Source organism: Echiichthys vipera, assembly GCF_963691815.1.
Source record: "Echiichthys vipera genome assembly, chromosome: X".
Lineage (NCBI taxonomy): Eukaryota > Metazoa > Chordata > Actinopteri > Perciformes > Trachinidae > Echiichthys > Echiichthys vipera.
In genome coordinates this window covers 45,135,178-45,158,045 of record NC_139825.1, presented here as the reverse complement: position 1 = coordinate 45,158,045, position 22,868 = coordinate 45,135,178, and the positions used below count along the sequence as shown (strand labels likewise).

Below are 22,868 nucleotides of genomic sequence, written 5' to 3'. Positions count from 1 at the left end.
TTCCACATGGACTGTTTACTTGCATGCAACCATTGCATGCTCAAATGTGATTGGTAGATAGTATTTTCCAACTACAAATGGAAACCAGACTGCTTCCACTAATCGTGTCCACATTACATACAGACATACATATCTACACGGAATATATGTAAAGAGATTAATTCATTGCTAAATTAGTGTTTTATCAAAGAGTTTGAAGAGAGCAGTGGAAGGCAACCTACATTTTAAGCAGACTAGAATCTGTTGCACTTTACATCCATGTTTATACAGACTTAGATAGCATGAAGACTTTGAGGGAATTTAATAAAATAAGTTAAGTGTATGTTTCTGCCAGGGGTGCGCTTTGTCACCAATCCTGTGGCGTAGTCGTGGTGGGGAGGGGTTGCAGTTTGGTGGGCTGAGGATCTCGTCTCTGCTTTTTGCAGATGACGTGGTCCTGATAGCATCGTCGGTCAGTGACCTTCAGCATTCACTGGATCGGTTCGCAGCCGAGTGTGAAACGGCTGGGATGAGGATCAGCACCTCTAAATCTGAGGCCATGGCTCTCAGCAGGAAACCGGTGGATTGCTGTCTCCAGGTAGGAAATGAGTCCTTACCCCAAGTGAAGGAGTTCAAGTACCTCGGGATCATGTTCACGAGTGAGGGGACGATGGAGCGTGAGTTTGGCCGGAGAATCGGAGCAGCGGGGGCGGTGTTGCAGTCGCTCTACCGCACCGCTGTGAAGAAAAGAGAGCTGAGCCGGAAGGCAAAGTTTGGGGTCCCCTGTTAAAGCTGCTGCCCCTGCGACCCGACCACTGATAAGCGGTTGAAGATGAAATGAGATGAGAAGTTTATGTTTCAGTGAAATGTGAGTGCTTCAAAAACATCTCTAACCTGGCACCACAGTGCCCCCAATTCCATATCTGACCAAATGTCTCCCCTTCTGTTCCTACATTAGGGCATTCAATAATGAACAGAAACATAGTGATGTCAAAGTGAAGTTGATCTTCAAGCTTGGGAGAAATGTTGTCATAATTACTGTAGGAATTCTTGGGTTATGGGCAAAAATGTGTTTTGTGAGATCACAGTGTCTCTACCTTTTGATGTCCAAAGTCTGATCAGTTCATCTTTGAGTCCCAGTGGCCATATGTGCCACATCTGAAGAGATATGCACTTTTAAACCTCAATTTATACAGGCAAAGCCCACAAACAAACTCTTCACATTACATTGATTTAGCAGGGGGTTTTGTTCAAAGAAACTTTGCATTTAGCCTCTCGTTCAATCTCTGCAGTAACAGCTTGAGTTTTTTTTTCTTTTTACGCTTCGAGGACACATGTAAGCAACTATTTATGGAAACAGTTAGGACTAACATTTTGTTATTATTCACTATGGATTGCCAAAGGGTAGAATGTGCAAATGTGTTTATCATAATGTAGCAATATTGGAAATCATAGTCAGAAGGTCTTGCTGTGGTTGCTAGCTGTGGTCAGTAATACAGACGCAGAGGCTTTTGTCACATATATGGGGTTTGGTCAGTAGTGATGCAAAAAAAAAACCCCACCCCTGGGCCATCTGCCAGGCCACAGCAGTCAACCCAGGGAAAACAATAAACATCCTTCTGCTGTAAATATTCAGCGCTCAATTGTGTATTAATTCCCCACTTCGAAAAAGTCCCAACCATATTGTTTCCTCCTATATCATTTGAGATATATTTTTTTAAAGATGTACAACTCAGTAGGGAATGAGTCCTTACCCCAAGTGAAGGTATTCAAGTACCTCTGGGTCTTGTTCACGAGTGAGGGGACGATGGAGCGTGAGTTCGGCCGGAGAATTTGAGCAGCAGGGGGCGGTGTTGCAGTCGCTCTACCGCACCGTTGTGACGAAAAGAGAGCTGAGGAAGGCAAAGCTCTGGATCTACTGTTCAATCTTATGCCCTAACCTCACCTATGGTCATGGTCATCCGTGAGGAACTCGGAGTAGAGCCGCTGCTCCTTTGCGTTGAAAGGAGCCAGTTGAGGTGGTTCAGGATCATCTGGTAAGGATGAACCCTGGGCGCCTCCCTAGGGAGGTGTTCCAGGCACGTCCAGCTGGGAGGAGGCCTCGGGGAAGACCCAGGACCAGGTGGAGAGATTATCTCCGCACTGGCCTGGGAACGCCTCAGGATCCCCCAGTTAGAGCTTGTTAATGTGGCCCGGGAAAGGAAAGTTTGGGGTCCCCTGCTAAAGCTGCTGCCCCCGCGACCCGACCCCGGATAAGAGGATGAAGATGAGTGAGTGAGTATAACTCAGTTAAGTAGACATGGGATAGAGTCATACAGACAAAGTATCTCAAGACAGACTCACACATTTGTTGAGGTTGACTTGGTATTTTCCAAGGATTTTTGACACATTATCCTTTAAATATCCACTGGAGATCAACATTAGAGAGTATTAATACTTGATTTATTATGAAATAGTTTTATTGTTCAGAATTTGTTAGAATACCACTGCTGTGCTTTGTTTTGTTTTTTAATAACCAAGGCACAAAAAAACAACAATATTTCAGGATAAATCAAGTATTAAAACTTGATTCTCTAATTTGAATCTCCTGTGTATATGAATGTATATTATTTTGCTCTGGACATTAAATGAAACAAAAACACTGTTATATAAAATATAGTACAAGGACTTTATTCTTATAGGCATCGTAAAATAGTTGGTACAGCGCATTCTGTTTAAAAATAAAGCAATATAAAAACAATGTTTGAGCAAACATCAAATGTATGCATGCTAAAAGCTCAAAGTAAAATAACTTGTATTTATGAGTGTCATACCAGTCTTATAAGCAGTAGATTTGTAGGAGAGTTCACTGTGGGGCAGACCTCTGTAATAAAGTGCTTTCATGCAGAGACTTTTAGGCAAAGTTACAAACCAAGGAGGTGTACACTTGGTTTACTTCAGCATGAAGTTTTTGTTCCTTTGGCTTGGAGCTGGGTTGGGCTGGTGGAGTAGGCTGTTCAGCAGCGAGGGTTGCCCATTCGACAGAAACAGACCGTTCTGAAGAGCCGACACTGGCAGAAAGCACAGAAATCACAGCACACATTGCTCGGGGATTTACAGCTTCCCCACAAGGGAATGCAGTTCGCAGGAGGAGGGGGGCGCTTCTTCACACTCAATTTGTTCTGAGAGATAGAGAGGCAGTAACAATACATGTGATCACCATGGGAACAGTAAGCAATAAGATAAGATAGAGCAGATACATCAAAGCAATAGATAACACAGGAATAAGACGAATGAAAATGCTGGTTTGGCTGGATTTTGAGATGAAATACATATTTGTTTTGCCCATGGGAGTTATTTGAAAGATTTAAAAAAGCAGTAAGTAAACTTTTGATTTCAGATCATAACAATACACTCACTCACAAACTTTTAATGTGTATTTACCTTTTTTTGTTTCTTCGTCTTCATGTTCTTCTTCACGTTTCTTGGCAACTCTGAAAAAGAACATTAAATGCTTCACAGCAGAAAAAATGCATTATAAGCATAAACAATGGTACTGAAATGATAGAGATTATCAGTGTTATTTTCAAAATATAATATTCATGTAATATTTAATTTGAAGGTGTGAATAAAGCATTGCAGTACATTACAAATCCAGTGATGGGTGAGTTTGTATAGCCTAATGAAGGCTCTTCTCCGGAGCACAGATCTGGTCCATTCATGCATTTACATACAGTGATTACCAGTATGTATACTTGCAAGCTTACCTACAATAACAATAGGAGGTGGACCTATGTCAAAACTTTGAGACAGTGCATTATATACAACGACCCTATTGGTGGAGAGTCTCTCATCAGGGATCATGTGGGCAGAGGCAAGGAAGTACTCTGTCGTGGAGCAAAGGACGAAGCAGCCGAGCAGCAGAAGGGCATACATCTTTCTCTGGAACAGAAGTAATGACAAGGGATACTTAGAATTGATGTTTGTGTTGGCAAGTAAGAAGTACAATTTCCCCAGCAGGTGTTAAAAAACATACACATAAAGTATATTATTTATTATTAAATCAGTAAGTGATGTGGAACAATCTGACCACAGTTGATCTGTGTGAATCCAGTATTTCTACTGGCTTGATCTTAAAGTAAGTTCGTTCTGAAAGCAGTTACAGGCCTGTAGAACGACGTGACGCAAAGCAGGTTTCAGTTCACATCATCCCAAGGGCTTAATTAAACAATCCCTGAGTCTAAGTCTAAGTCTGTTCCTATGACGTGAGAGAAAATAGATAAGAATATGAAACTAAAACAGAATCGAATGTAACAGAATCACAAAAGCGAGTGAGTTCTCATCATAATCTAAATGCAAGGTTTGGTCACTGGTGGGAAATCTTTTCTACGGGAAACACCAGCCTGGTATCACCAAAAGGCGTGTGAATGACACGCTATTTCTCTCAAGCCATCTCGCGTATAATTACAACGCATTTCATGATTTTTGCGTGTCATTTCACGCCATGTAGTCTCAATTGACTTGTATTGTGCAGAGATGGCGTTGTCATTTGACGCACAAATGTCATTGAGGGAAAACCCACGTGTTCGTATTTCTCCGCAAGTTGGCGGAGAAAGAAGTGGTGGAGCTTTCTGTCAGAGCGTTTTTTTAAATCAATATTTCATGTGAAGGATGGCTGAAATGACGGGCGTTAAATTACACGCGAAAAGCTTAATATGCGTAGACATGCACGCGAAAAGTCATTAAAAGTGGCGTGCTATTTATACGCCCTCCCATGAGACCACGTAGGAAACACAACTTCTGAATTGATTGTTCAGTCCTAAACTTTGGTCCAAACTGAAATATCTCAACAACTGATGAACACATTAAGCTCCTCGTTGTGTCTGCAGCATCATGTCACACCCATCTGAAGCTGTTCCAGTGATTATGCAAGAGTTCGCTAAGTCCAAGACAGTTTCAATCAATTCCTTAATGCCTGTGGGGTTATTTTATCCTCAACATTTGAGCCCAAATAGCCTTATATTGCTGTTAGTCCTCACTTCAGACCACCCCAAATAGACAAAAAAGGGTCTGTCCTAGGGGATTTATTAGTTTCTGGAAAAGTCAATTTCCCCAAGACTACTATAGCCTATCTCTGAACTATCTCTGTAACCAAATCACACACATTAAGGCTATCTCCATGTGATCTTATTTTGATAACTCATGTAACATAATATTTTTTCCCCCTCCGCTCACTGAGCCTCTCCTGAAACAGCTTGAAGCCCCACAGGAGAGGCCCACCTCACTTTACTCTTAAACCTCTTTTTTTGGTGTCCTTTTATTTCGGTTCAGCAAATTTTCATTGTATCAAATTACGATAAAGAACTGAATGTCTTGTTGAGGACTCTGTGAATCACCTGCAGGTCTCTCTCAACCTGCGCTCACACTGGAATCCCATCAGATGCTGAGATCCGCCATCTGTCAGTAATCATCGGCTGCGTTTGGTGTCCGCAGCTGTCTGGCGTAGGACCCAAAAGATTTTGCTGATTCACGAATGATCGTGCAATATAACAGGATGTAGTTTCTAGAAACAGAACTGCAAAACCAACAACAGTTTGTCTCAACCCAGAGGAGTAGAATGAAAACAATTGATTTCCCTTTTTAGAGATTATTGTGATTATACTACGGTAAAGTACAATATTGTGAGCACAGTGTATTTAATCGTGTAGCTGTGCTCGACTTTTTGTCCAACACGATCTGCTCTGTGTTGAATTGCTGCGAACTCCACCGGCAAAAATATAAAACACTGCATATCTGCTCCGGAGGGCTCCAGATCGCCGGATCTGTGATAGAGTCGGATTGCAGTGCAGCCGGCGTCGGTGGAGGCACGAACATTCACTTTAACTGGAACTTATACGGAATCCGCATCTGGTGTAGTTTAGCAGTCAGTCAATATTACAGCGACAGACTTCTGCTGCTTTTTGAATAGCTCCAATGTGTATTGCCATCTGCAAAATCTACTTAAATAAATGCCAGGTGTTGTTTTGTTGAAACAATAACCAATCCCTGATGCTTCTCAGACTTATTCAAAGCTGTAGATAACAATGTGGTCATGTTTAGAATAAAGTTATCAAGTTATCTCTTTGCTGTTGCACGCAGCACTGCCACTTGATGTTGCTACCTGCTGATTAATCCCCTCAGGTCTAGCTGGTGGTAGCACGTCTTAGTAGTGACTACCGATATGGAAGAATTTAACACTTCTCTTGAAGCAGAAGCTGAAAATTGTCAGCTGACAGTTTTTGCATGGAAATGGGAAAATTATCAACATGCAAATACACTTTCACATTTATTATTTGTGGCTTTTAACTGTATTACAGTTTACGTTGCATGTTTTGCATCTCAAAATATTTTAAAATGTAATGCTATGACTACACACATGGTTAGAAGTGAACAAATATGTTGACTCCTATGAAGTTATTTATTTTTTCAGCTATAAATTCATTCATTCATCTTCAACCGCTTGTCCCTGTCGGGGTCCCGAAGGGGCTGGAGCCGATCCCAGCTGAAATTGGGCGTGAGGCGGGGTCCACCCTGGACAGGACGCCAGTCTATCACAGGACACATAGAGACGAACAGAGACAGACAACCATTCACACCTACGGGCAATTTTAGAGTCATCAACGAACCGAACACGAGCATGTCTTTGGACTGTGGGAGGAAACCAGAGAACCCGGAGAAAACCCACGCAGACACGGGGAGAACATGCAAACTCCACACAGAAAGACCCCCAGTTGGGATGCGAACCTGGAACCACCTAGCTGTGAGGTGACAGTGCTAACCACTACACCACCATGTAGCTAAACTAAAACTAAAACTTAAACTAAAGGCATACTTAACAAGGTTTTCATGCACATACAGCAGTTGCTGCTGCAGCGCTGCATGTCTTTCAACATTGAGTTTATGATAATGGCCATAAATAATAGGATGTTTAATTTCATTATGAATGTCATTTATATTTGTATCAGACATAAAGGTCGTACTATGACGTATGAAAAAAAATACAGACCCGGGGAAGAGGGTAAAATCTACAAGAATAAAAAGCAGATTCATGAGAATAAAAGTAACAAATGTACAATACAAAAATAGCAAATTCGGAAAAATACTGTTTTGTTTTACACTCCCTGTTGAACTACATCTCTTCAGGATCACCACAGATACTTCCACAGACGGTGCACTATGCCTGCAGCAAACTCAGACAAATACTGTGTTTTGAAGTTGAGAAACAACGAAGAACGCGCACAACGTCTGACGACATCAGTATCCCCCGTTGTTAGAGACGGCTGATTTGTTTCCGCCAAGTTTACAAGACTTGGCCAAAGATTTGTGGCAAACTAAGAAAAATGGTAAGAATAGGAACAGACAGCTTTCATCTTAACTTGTTTCAATAATTTGCTATTTGCAGTAGCGCACTGTGTGTGTTTGTGTGTTTGTGTGAAATGACGTTGGTGGATGAGATACTGCATTTAGAGAGAGCAGATTAAAATAGCACTTTTCTGCATGTGTATGCCTTTTCTCTATTCCTACTAAACTTCAAAACACAGTGTTTTTCAGAGTTTAACTGCTGCAGACATAGAAGCCTATATGGCACAAGGCAGCATCTGTGGTGATCCTGAAGCAATGTAGTTCAACAGGGAGTGTAAAAGTCAACACTATGTTTCTGACACTTTTTCTCATAATTCTGCTATTTTTTTCTTATAGATTTGCCGCTTTAAATCTCATAAATATTCTCCTTTTATCTTGTAAATTTCTCGATATATATTCACTGTCACTTTTTATTGTGAACCATGCAACTTAGGCTCCATCCTCTGTCAATATTACTCATGCAAACTGTGTGGCCCGGCTGTTATTTTGCTGTGTTCAAGGCGTTTCTGAACTCAGCAAATTCCCACAGGGTTGTACTGGTGCAGATGTTTATTGTGCTTTAGAACATAACCTCCGAGAAACAATCAGAAAATAAGCAGACTGACGGACCCAAATACAGAAACATGCAGCACGCAGGAGACGGTAACTAAAGAATAAGTACTTTCCAACAAGGAAAAACAAACTAGAAACACTGGAAAACTATAACAGGCTCAACATGAGGAGCAAAGATACGGCTTCAACACAAAGAACCAACAGGTAAAAACACACACACGCTAAGGCACAGCTGGAGTGGACACTACGATTAAATGGCATTACAATGAGGACTGGCAGCACAAAGGCAGGCTGGCGAGGCAAGACACAAAACAGGTGTACAAGGGAGAACATGCTGGGCAGGGCTACAGGGACACAGAGCAAGCACAGGAAACTCAACATATATAAAAACACAGCTACAAAAACAGTTTTACAGAAAACTATATAGCCAGTACAACGGCGGTGTCAGTGGGTGCACTGTTGTCAGCCATCCTCCGCTTCAGCGCATCATTCGGGGTTCGATTACTTTCCCCTGCACCTCCCCTGTGACCTATGTGACGTCATTTCAACACCTTTTCTACTCGTACCCACAAACTGAATTGGTGTTCACAGGGTGGACGTCGTAGTCGTAGAGATTAGAGTTGTACTCACAGCTTTCAGATTCAAACAATCCTAACCCGAACAGTTTCTCAGACTGTGTATGACAGCACTTTTTTTTTTACAAATCAGAATTATTAGAATCACGGACGAATCTTTTAATCATGGACACATCTTTTTGACATCTGTCTCACTCCAAACGTAACACAATCAAAAAACACCAGAACATAAATCTCAGACTACAAGTGCAAATGTTTTAATGACCATTAATCATCATGACAAAGATGTTTTATTCCTCTGACTCACTGCTTTGTTCTTACCCGAGTGTGTGTGTGTGTGTGTGTGTGTGTGTGTGTGTGTGTGTGTGTGTGTGTGTGTGTGTGTGTGTGTGTGTGTGAGTGAGAGAGAGATTTACTGCAAATCCTGAATGTTCAAATCTCCAAGTCCCCCCAAGAACAAGCATCTCCTCACGATAATACGCTCGGTGTAGTTTCTCTAAAAAGCTGACTGGACCTTCGCTGGACTGAAGCGTTTGGAAACTTGGATTTAAACTGTTGCGTGTGCCTAGCTGTACCTGTCCTATCCTTTGTCTCAAGATGGCACATCCCAGCATTTCCATAAAACATGTGAGTAAGCTGCAAATTAAAATAAAGAAGAATAGTATTTCTTTGACTTCCCCACCTACATGTGTATACTAACATCATCCACTTGTGCCATGTAGCTCTCTCTGAGGCCGGCGTTGAGTCCCTGACACTGTTAACCAGATCTAAACACAACAGGGTATATGCTCACATGCAGGGCGACTATCTTATTGTTATATCTAAAAATGAGCTGATAGGCACTTTAAATTGTGTTGAAATGTGTGATGAAGTGACACTGTGCAAATACCTAAAAGGTGTAGTCAAAAAGAAAAGGTATCGCTTTGTGGTTACCTTTGCATGCAGTGTTGCAGATGTTCAATGAGTAGACCATTGCAGTGTCATTGCTTTTATGCAAAATGCGTAATGTTATTGGGGAAACCATTACATTCATTAAATGAAGAAATAATATTTAAATTGTTATATTTTAACAGTTGATCTACAAATCCCTTGTGTTTGGTTCAAGCACACATTATATCCCACATACCCACTAAGCCGGTCTACGATCTACCGGTCAATCTTCGTTCCTACCCTCACCTATGGTCATGAAAGCTGGGTCATGACCGAAAGAACGAGGTCGCGGGTACAAGTGGCCGAAATGTGTTTCCTCAGGAGGGGGTCTGGAGTCTCCCGTAGAGAGAGGGGGAGAAGTTCAGCATCCGTGAGGAACTCGGAGTAGAGCCGCTGCTCCTTTGCGTTGAAAGGAGCCAGTTGAGGTGGTTCGGGCATCTAGTAAGGATGAACCCTGGGCGCCTCCCTAGGGAGGTGTTCCAGGCACGTCCAGCTGGGAGGAGGCCTCGGGGAAGACCCAGGACCAGGTGGAGAGATTATATCTCCACACTGGCCTGGGAACGCCTCAGGATCCCCCAGTTAGAGCTGGTTAATGTGGCCCGGGAGAGGGAAGTTTGGGGTCCCCTGCTAAAGCTGCTGCCCCCACGACCCGACCCCGGATAAGAGGCTGAAGATGAGATGAGATACCCACTAAATTATTATGTGTTTTCATGTTAATGTCAGTATTATATTTTTTAGTCACGTTTTTGTTTACACAGAAAAACTCACTGTAGCTAACTAATGTCTCAGTTGGCTCGTTCTGCGGGCTGCTGGTCAGAGTTCATTGAAACACAGTACACAGCTTGTTTAGTTAGCTTGTAAACTGTAGTCACATCAGTCATTGCTAGAACATGCAATATATCCTCACAATATTATAATAGCATTCCCTCGCCGTTTGTAGCACACACGTGATATTCTGGCACACAGAGAAGAAAGTTGACTCTACAATAATGCACAAACTTTTTTTACCTACTCAATCCTCCATCAGTCATCCTCCAACCCATAGTGCAACAACGCCCAAATCAGATAAACCTAAATCATGGTGTGTGGGTGTTTGGTGGCAAGCTGCTAAATCAAAATACATAATAAGTCAAAACAAATAAAAGGGGAACAAAATTTAACAAAAAAACACAGAATAAAAGTCAAATATTATCTCTGCGGTGGGGATATGTCACAGTTTAATCCAGATTATCTGTCAATGCCACAGAGCTCACTCAGAGATGCTATTTTCCAGTGCTGCATTAAGAAACTCTGCTGCTTTCACACACAAATCAAATGCTAAATATTAGTAATAACACTGTGGGATGAGCTGCTACACCAGATACTGTCTCGTATCTCGTTTTTGTCTTTTTCCCCTTTCAAGCACTGTTGATTTTCAGACTTTTCTCGTTATTTATTGCAAGTGATTATGACTTCATCTAGTGTTTAGTTGTGATATCGTGTTGTTTATTCATTTCCCCACATCTGGGTATTGCTGAGACACTATTTGATTTAATTTGATTCCTGGCCTGTTGGTTGTAATCTAATTTCCAGAGGGTAGACAAACACCTCCTGAAGTAATTACAAGGTTAGGTGTTGCAATCTGTGCTTTGCATTGGGAAAAGTATTGCTCCATTGTTATGTACCCTTTAGTGTGTGTCTGTTGAACACTACACTGAAGTCGTTTTATTTAAAGTAACATAGATTTATTTATAGATCTTGTAGAGACACGCTGAGAGATGACTTAAAAGTGCCAGTGTGAGGTCTTCACACACTGTCTCAGTGATGTCTGTACACCACAGAAATATTTTTTAATTTCTTAATTGTTTCCTATAACGACGAGGACTCGGGAACATGTGAGCAGCGAGAATTTATGCTCCTCACTCACAGAGCTGTTCCTCCTTTAACCCGCTTAAAGCCACTCCAGGCCCCTCACTCCCGTATCGCTCCATGCTCCACTCAGATCAGAGGGTGGGCATCATTCATCTGCATGTGCTGCCCGTACGGCAGTAACACCGAGACTCGAGGCTCGGGCATCCTTAGACATCATGGTGTGAGTGATCAGAGCGAAATTGGAGGGAGAGATAAGGTGGCGCTTCAACTTTGCTTCTTAAACACACTGAACAAACTCATAACGAAGGCCGGGTCTGCTGTTGGCTCTAAGCTCGTCACCCTGGAGGAGGTGGTGGAGCACAGGATGCTGCAAAACTGCTGGTGATCATGGACAATGTCTCCCATCCCCTCCATGAAACCCTGGACGAGCTTCAGAGCAGCTTCAGCAGCAGACTCATTCAACCCTGCTGCTTAAAGAACGGCACAGGAAATCATTCCTACCTGCTGCCGTCAGACTTTACAACGCTGCACAACAACACTCAGGGATAAACTCACACTACTCAAAGTGACCTATCACTGAAATGCACCTTTCTCTCTCTTGCACATTAAAATCCACAGAGCACATTGTAATATAGTGTTTATCTGCGATACTGTTCTTTTATTGTATTGTTGTTCATATTTTGTATTTTATATTTTATCTTATTTTTAGTACTTCTGATTGCTCTGTACCGCTGCTACAATGACCTCATTTCCCCTCGGGGATAAAGAAAGTTATCTATCTATCTATCTATCCATCTATCTATCTGTCTATCTGTCTATCTATCTATCTATCTGTCTATCTATCTATCTATCTATCTATCTATCTATCTATCTGTCTATCTATCTATCTATCTATCTATCTATCTATCTATAGTAGGTTAGTTTGTTTTTGTTTTTGTGTATGGTGAAACAATATTTTCTAAAAACCTGTTCTATAAAAAAATATTTTGAGTGAACATTTAGGTGACTGTGGCTCAGTAGTAGAGTGGGTCGTCCTCCATCCGAGAGATTGGCGGTTCGATCCCCACCTTCCCCCGGTCCACATGTCAAAGTGTCCCTGGGCAAGACACTGAACCCAGAATTGCTCCCCGTGCTTTGCATGTGTGTGTAAATGTGGTGTGAATGGTTAGATTAGATGGTCTGTAGATGTCCACAGCCATCAGTGTGAATGTCTGTGTGAATGGGTGAATGTGACAAACACTGTGAAAGCACCTTGAGTAGTCAGAAGACTAGAAAGGTGCTTTATAAGTACAAGACCATTTACATTTTTATAGTAGGGCTTCCCCCGACTAAGGATTTTCTTGGTCGACCAGTGGTCATCATTTACAGCGACTAGTCGACTAATTGTGTGTGCTTGATTACGACATTAGAGGGATCTGGTGTGTGGGTGCTGGGTGGCAAGCTGCTAATCTTACTCAACCACCAGCTCCCTGTGTCAATGTTCTGTATTTGGGTTCAGTCAGTTAATCCTGAATAGCAAATTAATTTTCTTATTTTTGTGAATTGAAACATCAGATTGAGGCCCCCTCCCCACCACCCTCACAATTAGTTTATTCTGCCCCGAACAAAACTCCAACATGGCCGAAATAATCTGTGCTCAAACTGAAGCTGAAAAGACACACGCAACCACAGCCCACACTATGAAACTAACCAATCAGAAATATTGCATGAGAGAAAGATTTTTCCAGAGATATATAATGATAATAATAATAATAATAATAATAATTCTCCTCTAGCCTCCTCTGTACCTCAGGTCTCGCTGCCCGGCCATGTCTCTGTAGTGACAGCTAGTGTTTGTGTAGGTGTGAGTGTTTGTGTATGTGTGAATGTGTGTATGAACGTATACATATGTATGTGTGTGTGTGTGTGTGTATCTGTGTGTGAGTGAGAGGGAGACTTACTGCAAACATCTGAATGTTCAAGTCCCCCCCAAGAACAAGCTTCTCTGCACGATAATACGCTTGGTGTAGTTTCTCTAAAAAGCTGACTGGACCTTTGCTGGACTCAAGCGTTGGCCATGTCTCTGTAATGACAGCTAGTGTTTGTGTAGGTGTGAGTGTGTGTGTCTGTGTGTCAGCGTGGCCGTGTGTGTATGTGTGAATGTGTGTATGAACGCATACATATGTGTGTGTGTCTCTGTGCATGACTGTGGGGGTGGGAGGGTTCTTTTAACTTTCTTCTCCTGATTTTATTTGATGTTTCTCTTTTTCTGTTCATCTCTGTAACTTGGCACTTTGCGATACTTTTCTGTATGAAAATCCCCAAATAAATAAAGGTTGATTTGATTTGATTTGAATAATAATAACCCATGTTTGCTGTGTGGTAGTGATGGTTAATGTTGGGAAGGCACTAATCCAAAATAAGTATACGTTTTCAAAAAACACCACACTAGAAAAACATACACAAGAGTAAAAATGTGGAGATCTAAGAGATTTTGTTGCCTATGTGTTTAAACAATTAAGGGCGGTAACATGTTGACTCATTTTTCATCCATGACAGTCTTGGAATCAAACGTAACATACGAGCTGACCACACTCACCGTTCCTTGTAAAACGGAAAACAACAAAACTCTTTACAGGCATATTTGAAACCCTTAGGGTATAAGTGTTTGACACTCAAAAGATATATTTTGGGTGGAGTGTCGCTAAAGCATTAAGCAGTCCCTTTTGAAAGCAGTGGACGCATCGCGCAAGAATGTAAAACATATTGTAAATGTTAACTAGCACCTCAAACCACCTTGATACATCTCCTGCCCAGCGTCTGTTTCGACTTTAAAGTGTCAACAGAGGGGTTGAAGTTTCTCATGAGGGTTTTGGAAACCACACTTTAGTGCATTGATCCATTTCAAAGTGTGATGATTTAAAGAGGTGAAACAATGACAGAAAACTCAGTGGGGAAGTTAACAAGCAACAAAAAACATGTGCAGATGTATTGGCAAAAGTTTACAGTGTTGCTCTGCTGTCCAGATATGAAATGCAGAGGATAAAACAGCGCAGGCATGAGAAAAGAAATCATTATTGTTTCAGTATTTTCTCAGAAGAACGATTAATCAGCTCTAGTGATTTATAGAAGACATACTTTATTCATCATTCCTGAGGAGAAACTATTCACACACTGGCCTGAAATACCCATAGTAACCGACTGTTACGCATGGATTGAATGGATAGATCATCAGAGCGAAGGAGCCGTTGGGAGTTCGGTGCCTTCCTCATGGGCACCAAGGCAGTGCCCAGGAAGCGCACTGACGTCTTGTCAGCTGAGGTTCTCCTCTCTCCACGGAGGAACGCTGGAGCTCTGACAGAGTGACCATTGGTTTCTTGGTCACTTCCCTGACCAACGCCCTTCTCCCCAGATTGCTCAATTTTGACCAGGGGTGTCAAAGTCAAGGCCCGCGGGCCGGATTTGGCCCGCGAGTGAATAATCCCGGCCCCCGGGATGATATTTGATTAGTATTAGAACCGGCCCGCACGCCACAGCCGCCTGCTGGTGTGTTTTCACGCACCAAAACTACATTACCCACAATGCAACGGTAGCCCGCAAACTCACTGCAGTGCCGCAAGTGGGCCGCCTCGGTTTCATTATTCATCAGCATTCAGGGCAGATGTCAACTTTCAGCACACCCCCCCCCCCCACCACCACCCCAATAATGGCTAAACGTCAGGTGTACGATGAGCACAGGGTGTTTCAAGCACATGTTCACAAAGCTGTGTGTCTTTATCTTGATATTAAGAAACTTAAGAATATTTTATTTTATTTTTTGCTGTTTGCCTGTTGAAAATGTTTTCCTTGAAATAACTAAAGTCATACATAAATCTTGGAGTATTCATTTACTCATTAAATAAAATACGGTACACTGTGTTAGGTCTTGGTTCAACAGGTGATATGCATCATTTTAATATGTTTTAATAAACATTGAACCAGTCCGGCCCTCGGCTTGTACCAAATTTGTTTTTTGGCCCTCTGATGTGTTTGACTTTGACAAACCTGATTTAGACGGCCGGCCAGCTCGAGGAAGAGTCCTGGTGGTTCAGAACTCCTTCCATTTACGAATGATGGAGGCCACTGTGCTCATTGGGACATTCAAAGCAGCAGATATTTTTCTGTATTCATCTGAAACGCTGTGAATACTTTCCGGATGCACTGTGTTGTTAGCTAACTGGCAGCACTCTGGTTCCCGAACCCCCAATTCCCAACAGGCTGAGCTACCGCTGTGCCAAAAGGTTTATATTCAAACAACAAAATCAGGCTAAAAAATCAGTCAGGGGATGCAAAATCTGTTTACTGTAAGGGCGCACTCACACTGTCCTTCTGTACCGCGACCCGGGCTTTAGGGTACTTGTCCCCCCTCCCTCTCCCCCCGCGCCCCAGCCCCGTTTGTACTCACACTGCCAGGGCCTCGGCCAATGCTTCTTGCTGTCCATACGCCATCACGCCGTAACATGTCACACGCATTGATCGCGTATGTGTGGCTTTGTTTACAAATCTTTCCACAGACCTCGGAGTTTTTGTGCGTCTTGTCGACTGTTTTTGAATATTTTCATCCGACCAAATCTGCAGTAAACACTCCACCTCCCCATCACACCAACGTGAACCTTTCACCGCCATTGTTGTTGTTGTTAAATGTCCGCGCATGGTCCGTCCTTCTATTTACATGTCCGAACAGGCGGACATAACGCTACTGCCGTAGGGCTCATGCTCGTACACGTGCGCACGCTCGTGCTCGTACATGTGCAAACGGCTCCGCTAAAGCCCACCTCTTTCAAGTGGGCCGTGGACGGCCTGCTGGCCGCAGTTATGTGCGGAACGGGTGCACTCACACTGCTTAAAGGTACTAGGCTTTAGCTAAAAAAACGGTTTTGGCTCGGCCAGAAGGACAGTGTGAGTGCGCCCTAAGTGTCAAAATAATATTTTCAATCTATCAGCTTCTAATGTTTCGTCTCACTCTTGGTGGGAAGCGAGCGTGTGACCAGAAGGTCGGAAAGTGAAAAAATAATCACTTCCCCCTCCCTTATTACCACCACTGAGACGCCCTTGAGCAAGTTACGTTAACCCTAACAGCTTCATGGAGTTGCTCAGTGGCAGCATGTGTGACCGTGTAACTGATTTTTATCTAAATATAATGCTCTATTTCAACTAGTTGCTGTTATATTCATGTATATCTATCTGATGTATGTATTTTGGATCCATGCATCCTCGGCTGTAATCTGACATTAACTATATCTCGTTTAGCTGTTTATCTGTGGAAATGTATATTTATGGAAATTAAGGCTATGCTTTATGCAACAGAATTGCACTGTTGCTCAAAAATGATTGTTTCTTTCTGAATCTGTAGTTAATCCTTCATTTTTGTAATGTTAATTTGTCAATCCTGACATCAAGGCCTCTCAGATTTATGAAAGTTTAACCTCTAAAATTCACTGAATACAACTATTAATTGTGTTGCAACACAGGTGTAAATAGATTTAAAAATATGTAGAGCAGAACATGTCATGGGCATGACCACTGAAGCTGTTGAAAAGGTACAAAGATGTAGCAAAGGAGTTTGATTGATAGGTAAAATGTTTTTGTATAGTTGCACGTTATTTGCTGCTCTGTGTGCCCTGAATTGCCCCCCGGGGACAAATAAAGTTTTTTGAATTGAATTGAAGATCATGAATAAGTCTGTCTACAAAAGTATTCTCGCCTATACTTTTACATCTGGATGTAAAAATTAAATTTCATGTCCTAAAATAAAAAAATCTTGAGATTTAAAATGTTATCGGGGTTAAATGTCACATACATTTATCATCAGTTTGATTTTGAGTCATTTTTAAATAATTACTAACAGTAAATTCAAGCGACTGGATCTGGACACTGACTTAAATCGAAGAAAATACAACAAAATACAATCATTTTACAGAAAACTAATACTTTTATGGCACATTAAATTCTTTTTTCTAGAGCAGATGGAAAGGGAAACATTAAATGCCTCTCTTCAGGTCATCACTGCCCTAGAAAGCCTAAGTGCAGTAACTACGATTAACAATTAAGCCAAAAAATGACTTTAAGTCTGTTTACAAACCCAACAAGTGGATATTTCGCACATTGATGATGGTTTACAAGTTTACGATTTAATAGAAATGTAGAAATCCTGTTATTAGGGGTTTCTTAGTTGCTGCACTTGGGCTTTGCAGTATAAACGTCAAGAATGCTGTTCCAGATATTATACTGCACATCATTTGACCTCTTGACCTAGTTGTTTTGTCACACACTGACTGCATTATGTAATTTATGTACCATAGCTGGTAGCTGGTTGCACACAGGGTTACACACACACACACACACACACACACACACACACACACAGACAGGAAACGTATTTTTCTGAGCCTGAAACTGCACCCGATAAAAAGAAAATACAAAAAACGTTTTAAAAAAAACGCTTTTGGCAGTGATTGTAATTCATTCATTCCGCTTATCCCGGGGTCGGGGTCGCGGGGGTGCTGGAGTCGATCCCAGCTGACATTGGGCGTGAGGCGGGGTCCACCCTGGACAGGACGCCAGTCTATCACAGGACACATAGAGACGAACAGAGACAGACAACCATTCACACCTACGGGTGATTTAGAGTCATCAATTAACCGAACACCTGCACGTCTTTGGACTGTGGGAGGAAACACCGTGTAGCCCCATGATTTTAATTAATAATACAAAATAAACAGGCTGAAAAACAAGTCATTAACTCTAGTATGAGGTCAATTTCCTTATTTCTTCACCTCGGACGTTTGCATTTAGCCATTGGTACTCCAGAGAGCACAGGTACACATGCATGTTTCCACTGTAAATCATTATTATATTATTATTTTTTAACTGTTAATCATTTATCTGTGAGTGTATGCTGCCAAGGGGGTAAAGATATGCTATAACAGGTGCATATGTTTTATTATATTACGTTACGTTTATTAGATTAAAGTCAAGAAATCACACACAGACCTGAGCAGAACAACAACAGATGGAAGTGGTTTCAGACAAATGTGTTAAATAATTGTCTCTTGCCATAAAAGTTTTCACACTGGTGCAGTAATTTTAAATACTATTAATATAACAACAGGAATCTAGATCAAAATATGTCAACGTTGCTGAACATCACTTATGAGAAAGTAAACACACGCGTGATTAAAAAAGTACGGAGTGTGTTTAAGATGGTAGCTTGACGTGTTAATTAAGAAGAATATGAAGAGCTAAGACAGAACATCTGACTCTCATTAGGGAAGATATAAATCCAAGGATCCTCCACACACACACACACACACACACACACACACACACACACACTCTTTGTAGAAACATGTCCAGGAAGTGTGGTAAAAAAAACACACAGACGTTGATCTGCTCTGTTGCAGACGCTGCGTTTCACACACAGGCGAACATAATTCATTCTCTTTTTTTGTTAAATGTGGTTTTAAAAATTCAGAAACAGCAGGAAAACACACACAACATGCAGCATTTCACCCCAAAAAGTTGTGGCTAATCTAATGTTCATTCTTTGTTCCCTGTTTTGTTTGGGCTTTAATGATCTGTTTATTTTACTACTTGTTGTACTTATATTTACTATAAAATATTTTACTATATATATATAGATATATATATATATATAGATATATATATATATCTATATATATATAGAGAGAGGTTCCTTGGCTTCACATCATGTGCAATAACGAACTCTAGAGGACGTTCACACCAGATCAGGCAGTCCAACGACGCGAGTCCTCCCATTCATTTTGAACCGGGTTAGTGCGCTGAGGCTTTGGCGGTGGAAGCTGCGAGGCAGTGCCGTAAAAAAACAGCAGCAGGCTGCGGTGGAGTATTGAGACCAGGGGTCGTTGAAATTTTAATGTAGTGTTTGAAAAGTGCTTGAATTTTGGATAAAGTGCTTGAAAATGCTTGAAATTGTATCTGCGTTTGAAGGGTTAGGGTTGGATTAGGTGAAAGTTTGCTGGTGATTAGAGTCTTGGATTGGTGAAAGATTAGCAAAAATGTATTTGATTGCATGAGTACTTTTTATGCGGTTCAAGATACCAACTTTGGACACCTTCGCGGCTCATTGACTTCCATTATAACCACATTTTTTAAAATCTCAGTGCTATTACAGAATAATATCAAGCTTTCTGTAATGTAAGCTCTTCGCTCCAGGTCTTTCTCCTTCTCTGCTTTTTAACTGCCAGGTGCACAAACACACTAACAGTTGTTTTTGTTTAGGGGAGCAGCAAAGGCAGGTGGCCAGCACCTTCAAAAGACACATGAAACACACACAGACACACACACACACACACACACTTGGACCCCCTGGTAGTGGCATGGCTATGTATGAAGAGCTCTTTTCCAAAACGAGATAAAAGCCAAATTTAAAAAAATTAGTTTGAGCCACTTTGCTGTTTACAGAACCTTTTCACTGCTTCATCAGTGTTTCTGCCAAATCGCTATATTTCCTTGTTTAAAATGGTCTCAAGATGCAGTTCCTTTCCAAACCGCGACCAGCGCCAAACCTATTTTTAGCCTAAATGCGATACGTCCTCTCGACCAATCAGAATTCAGTGAGCGTTCTATGCGATCCAACATGGCGGCGCTCTGAAGCGGGAGAGTTTTTTGTGTCGTCCGTCTACAAAAATGAGTGCTTCACACTACATTAACGCTGTTGATGGCCTGGATGAGCCAGTGAGACCTACGCCTGGGGTAGAAGACGCCGACTGGACCGACACGACCACAAAAAAAAACCAACAAAAGTAGTTTCGTCACTCAGGTGTCGGGTTAATACCCACAGTGGGATGCGAACACAAGGCTGCTGCGACCGGTTTATTATCAACAATATTGGTGTTTGATTTAACAATCGTCCTGTCCAGGGTGGACCCCGTCTCACGCCCGATGTCAGCTGGGATCGGCTGCAGCCCCCCCCATATATATATATATATATATATATATATATGCTATATTATTTTATAAATGCTGAAGCAATGCCACTTATGTCAGTACCATTTACATTATGTGCCTTACTCCAAATGTACACGTACACGTGCAAGAGCGCTCTACAAAAGCCCGCCTCTCTCATGCGGGCGGTGGACGGCCCGCAGACCGCAGTTATGCGCGGAGCGGTTGCACTCACACTGGTCAAACGCACTAGGCTCTACCCGCAAAACCTGTTTTTGCCCGGTGCGGAGGGACAGTGTGAGTTCGCCCTTATTTGTAAGAGTAGATTGTGGGACCTATATTCATCTGCATCTGTTACTGTCCTTATACACACAGTGTTTTGTTGTATTACTTTTATTCACTGCTGCGTTGCTGATTTTATGTTTTCAGTTCAAATTATACCAAAAGTTTAAATGATCATGATTGAAATATAACCTCTAAGTGAAACCTTGATGCCTTAATTTAACAAATAAAGTTATTTTAACAAGATTTAAAACGACGATTATCAATCAAATCTCTAAAAATGGCGAATTTTATAACGATATTTTATTTATATATATATATATTATAGATTTTATGGTTCTTTACTTTTAAAAGGAAAACCATTACACAGATAAAAATACATTATTACTGACTGTTATACTATTATATTATTTAATCTACATTCAGTTTTTAAAAAGGTCTCTAAATCTAAATCTCTAAAAATGGCGATTTTTATAAATATACATTTTATGGTTCTTTACTTTTAAAAGAAATTTTTTTTAACAGATACAAGTTAATGATTACTGATACTATTATATTATTTAATCTACATTCAGTTTTAAAAAAGGTCAAATCCATTTGTATTGTTCGTATCCAGAAGTCAGAAGTTTTGTTACTCTTTTATTTTCCGATGATTTCAAAATTTAAGATTAAAGTTTAAGATTGAATTCCCTTTTTTCTCATGCTATTATAATTATAATTGTATATTTTCTGTCTGTGTATCAAGTAAATTCATATTTATTTAACTACAATATAAGTGTTTTTATTTATTTTCATAAAAACCCTTTAATGTAACGCTTAAAATACAATTTCTAAATATACTGTGACTGAACAAAACTATATTGAAATGTCAATAAATAAAAACATTTTAAAAGTGCACAATGAAGTTTTTAAGCCTTTTAGCGTTAAAAAAAATAGATTTCACACGTTTACACGTACAAAATATAAAAAATACACGTTCAAAGTGTTGAGTGCACCAAGAGAGGCTTACAAACAATGTCTGTAACAGTCAAGGGTTTTGTAAAACAGCAGAGTTTTAAATTGTAAAATACCTTTTTAATGTGTTTTAAGGAGGGAGTTCGCTCTTCTAAAGGTAATTTCACCAAGATCTGGGATTAATTTAAGTAGTCGAGCTGCCAAAATGCAGATGAGAATAGATTTAATTATTACTTTTTTTGCTTTGTTAGGAAGATTACTACCTTTGTAAACACTAATATATGTGTTTTATAGATTATATTTTCTTTATTTAGTCAGGAAAGTCCCATTGAGATTAATGTTTCTAGGACAAGAAGAAGAATTACTTTATTTATCCGGCAACGGGGAAATTTTTTTCACTCTTATTATTAATCATGTTACACACACACACACACACACACGTAATTAATGGAGAGATGTTAGAGCGAGGGGGCTGCCAGTGACCAGCGCCCCGAGCAGTTGGGGGTTCAGTGCCTTGCTCAACAGCACCTCAGCAGTGCCCAGGAGATGAACTGGCACCTCTCCAGCCACCAGTCCACGCTCCATTCATGGTCCACACAGGGACTTGAACCAGCAACCCTGCGGTTCCCAGCCAAGTCACCTATGGACTGAGCTACTTTAGCGTTTAAAAAATAGATTTCACACGTTTACACGTACAAAATATAAAAAACACACGTTTAAAGTGTTGAGTGCATCAAGAGAGGCTTACAAACAATGTCTGTAACAGTCAAGGGTTTTGTAAAACAGCAGAGTTTTAAATTGTAAAATACCTTTTAATGTGTTGCAAGAAGGGACTTCGCACATCTAAAGGTAATTTGGGATTAATTTAACATGAACCACATGTTTCTTTGTGCAGTAATGATGTAAATACAACAGGTGCCATGGATAATAATACAGTAATAATATGTTTACTTAATAAACTACAGAATATAATCCTCATCCTAATTTCATCGGCACAAATTGTTTAACTTAAGTTTACTTCTCCCTGAGCTTCTGAATCAAGGTTTGTTTTGTGGTCACATCTGGCGTTCAACTTATTTACAGATCTAAATTATTTCCGTTGCGCTCTTCACCGCACATCTGTCTGCAGTTCACATGGTTAACCGTAACATGCTGTTTGTCTTTCTTTGTAGTTCGGTGCTAATGTGGAGAGAGAGAGAGGGGGAGAGAGAGAGACACACATAGAGAGAGAGACAGAGAGAGAGAGAGAGACACACACACACAGAGAGAGAGACACAGAGAGAGAGAGAGACACACACACACAGAGAGAGAGAGAGAGAGAGAGACACACACACAGAGAGAGAGAGAGACACACACACACAGAGAGAGAGAGAGAGAGAGAGACACACACACACACACACAGAGACAGAGAGAGAGACA

The 22,868-nt window shown here is 41.0% G+C and overlaps 1 protein-coding gene across 1 annotated transcript in view; it reads right to left on the bottom strand.

Moving 5' to 3' along the window:
- Positions 1-2,635: 2,635 nt before the first annotated feature.
- Positions 2,636-22,868, bottom strand: part of asip1 (agouti signaling protein 1) — a 34,366-nt gene continuing 14,133 nt past the window's right edge. Inside the window, exons 2-4 of the mRNA XM_083938841.1 lie at positions 3,726-3,900; positions 3,403-3,452; positions 2,636-3,140 (exon numbers count right to left, since the gene is read on the bottom strand). Of these exons, the coding sequence (XP_083794967.1) occupies positions 2,976-3,140; positions 3,403-3,452; positions 3,726-3,894 (384 nt within the window). The 5' untranslated portion in view covers positions 3,895-3,900 and the 3' untranslated portion in view covers positions 2,636-2,975. The remainder of the gene's footprint in view (positions 3,141-3,402; positions 3,453-3,725; positions 3,901-22,868) is intronic.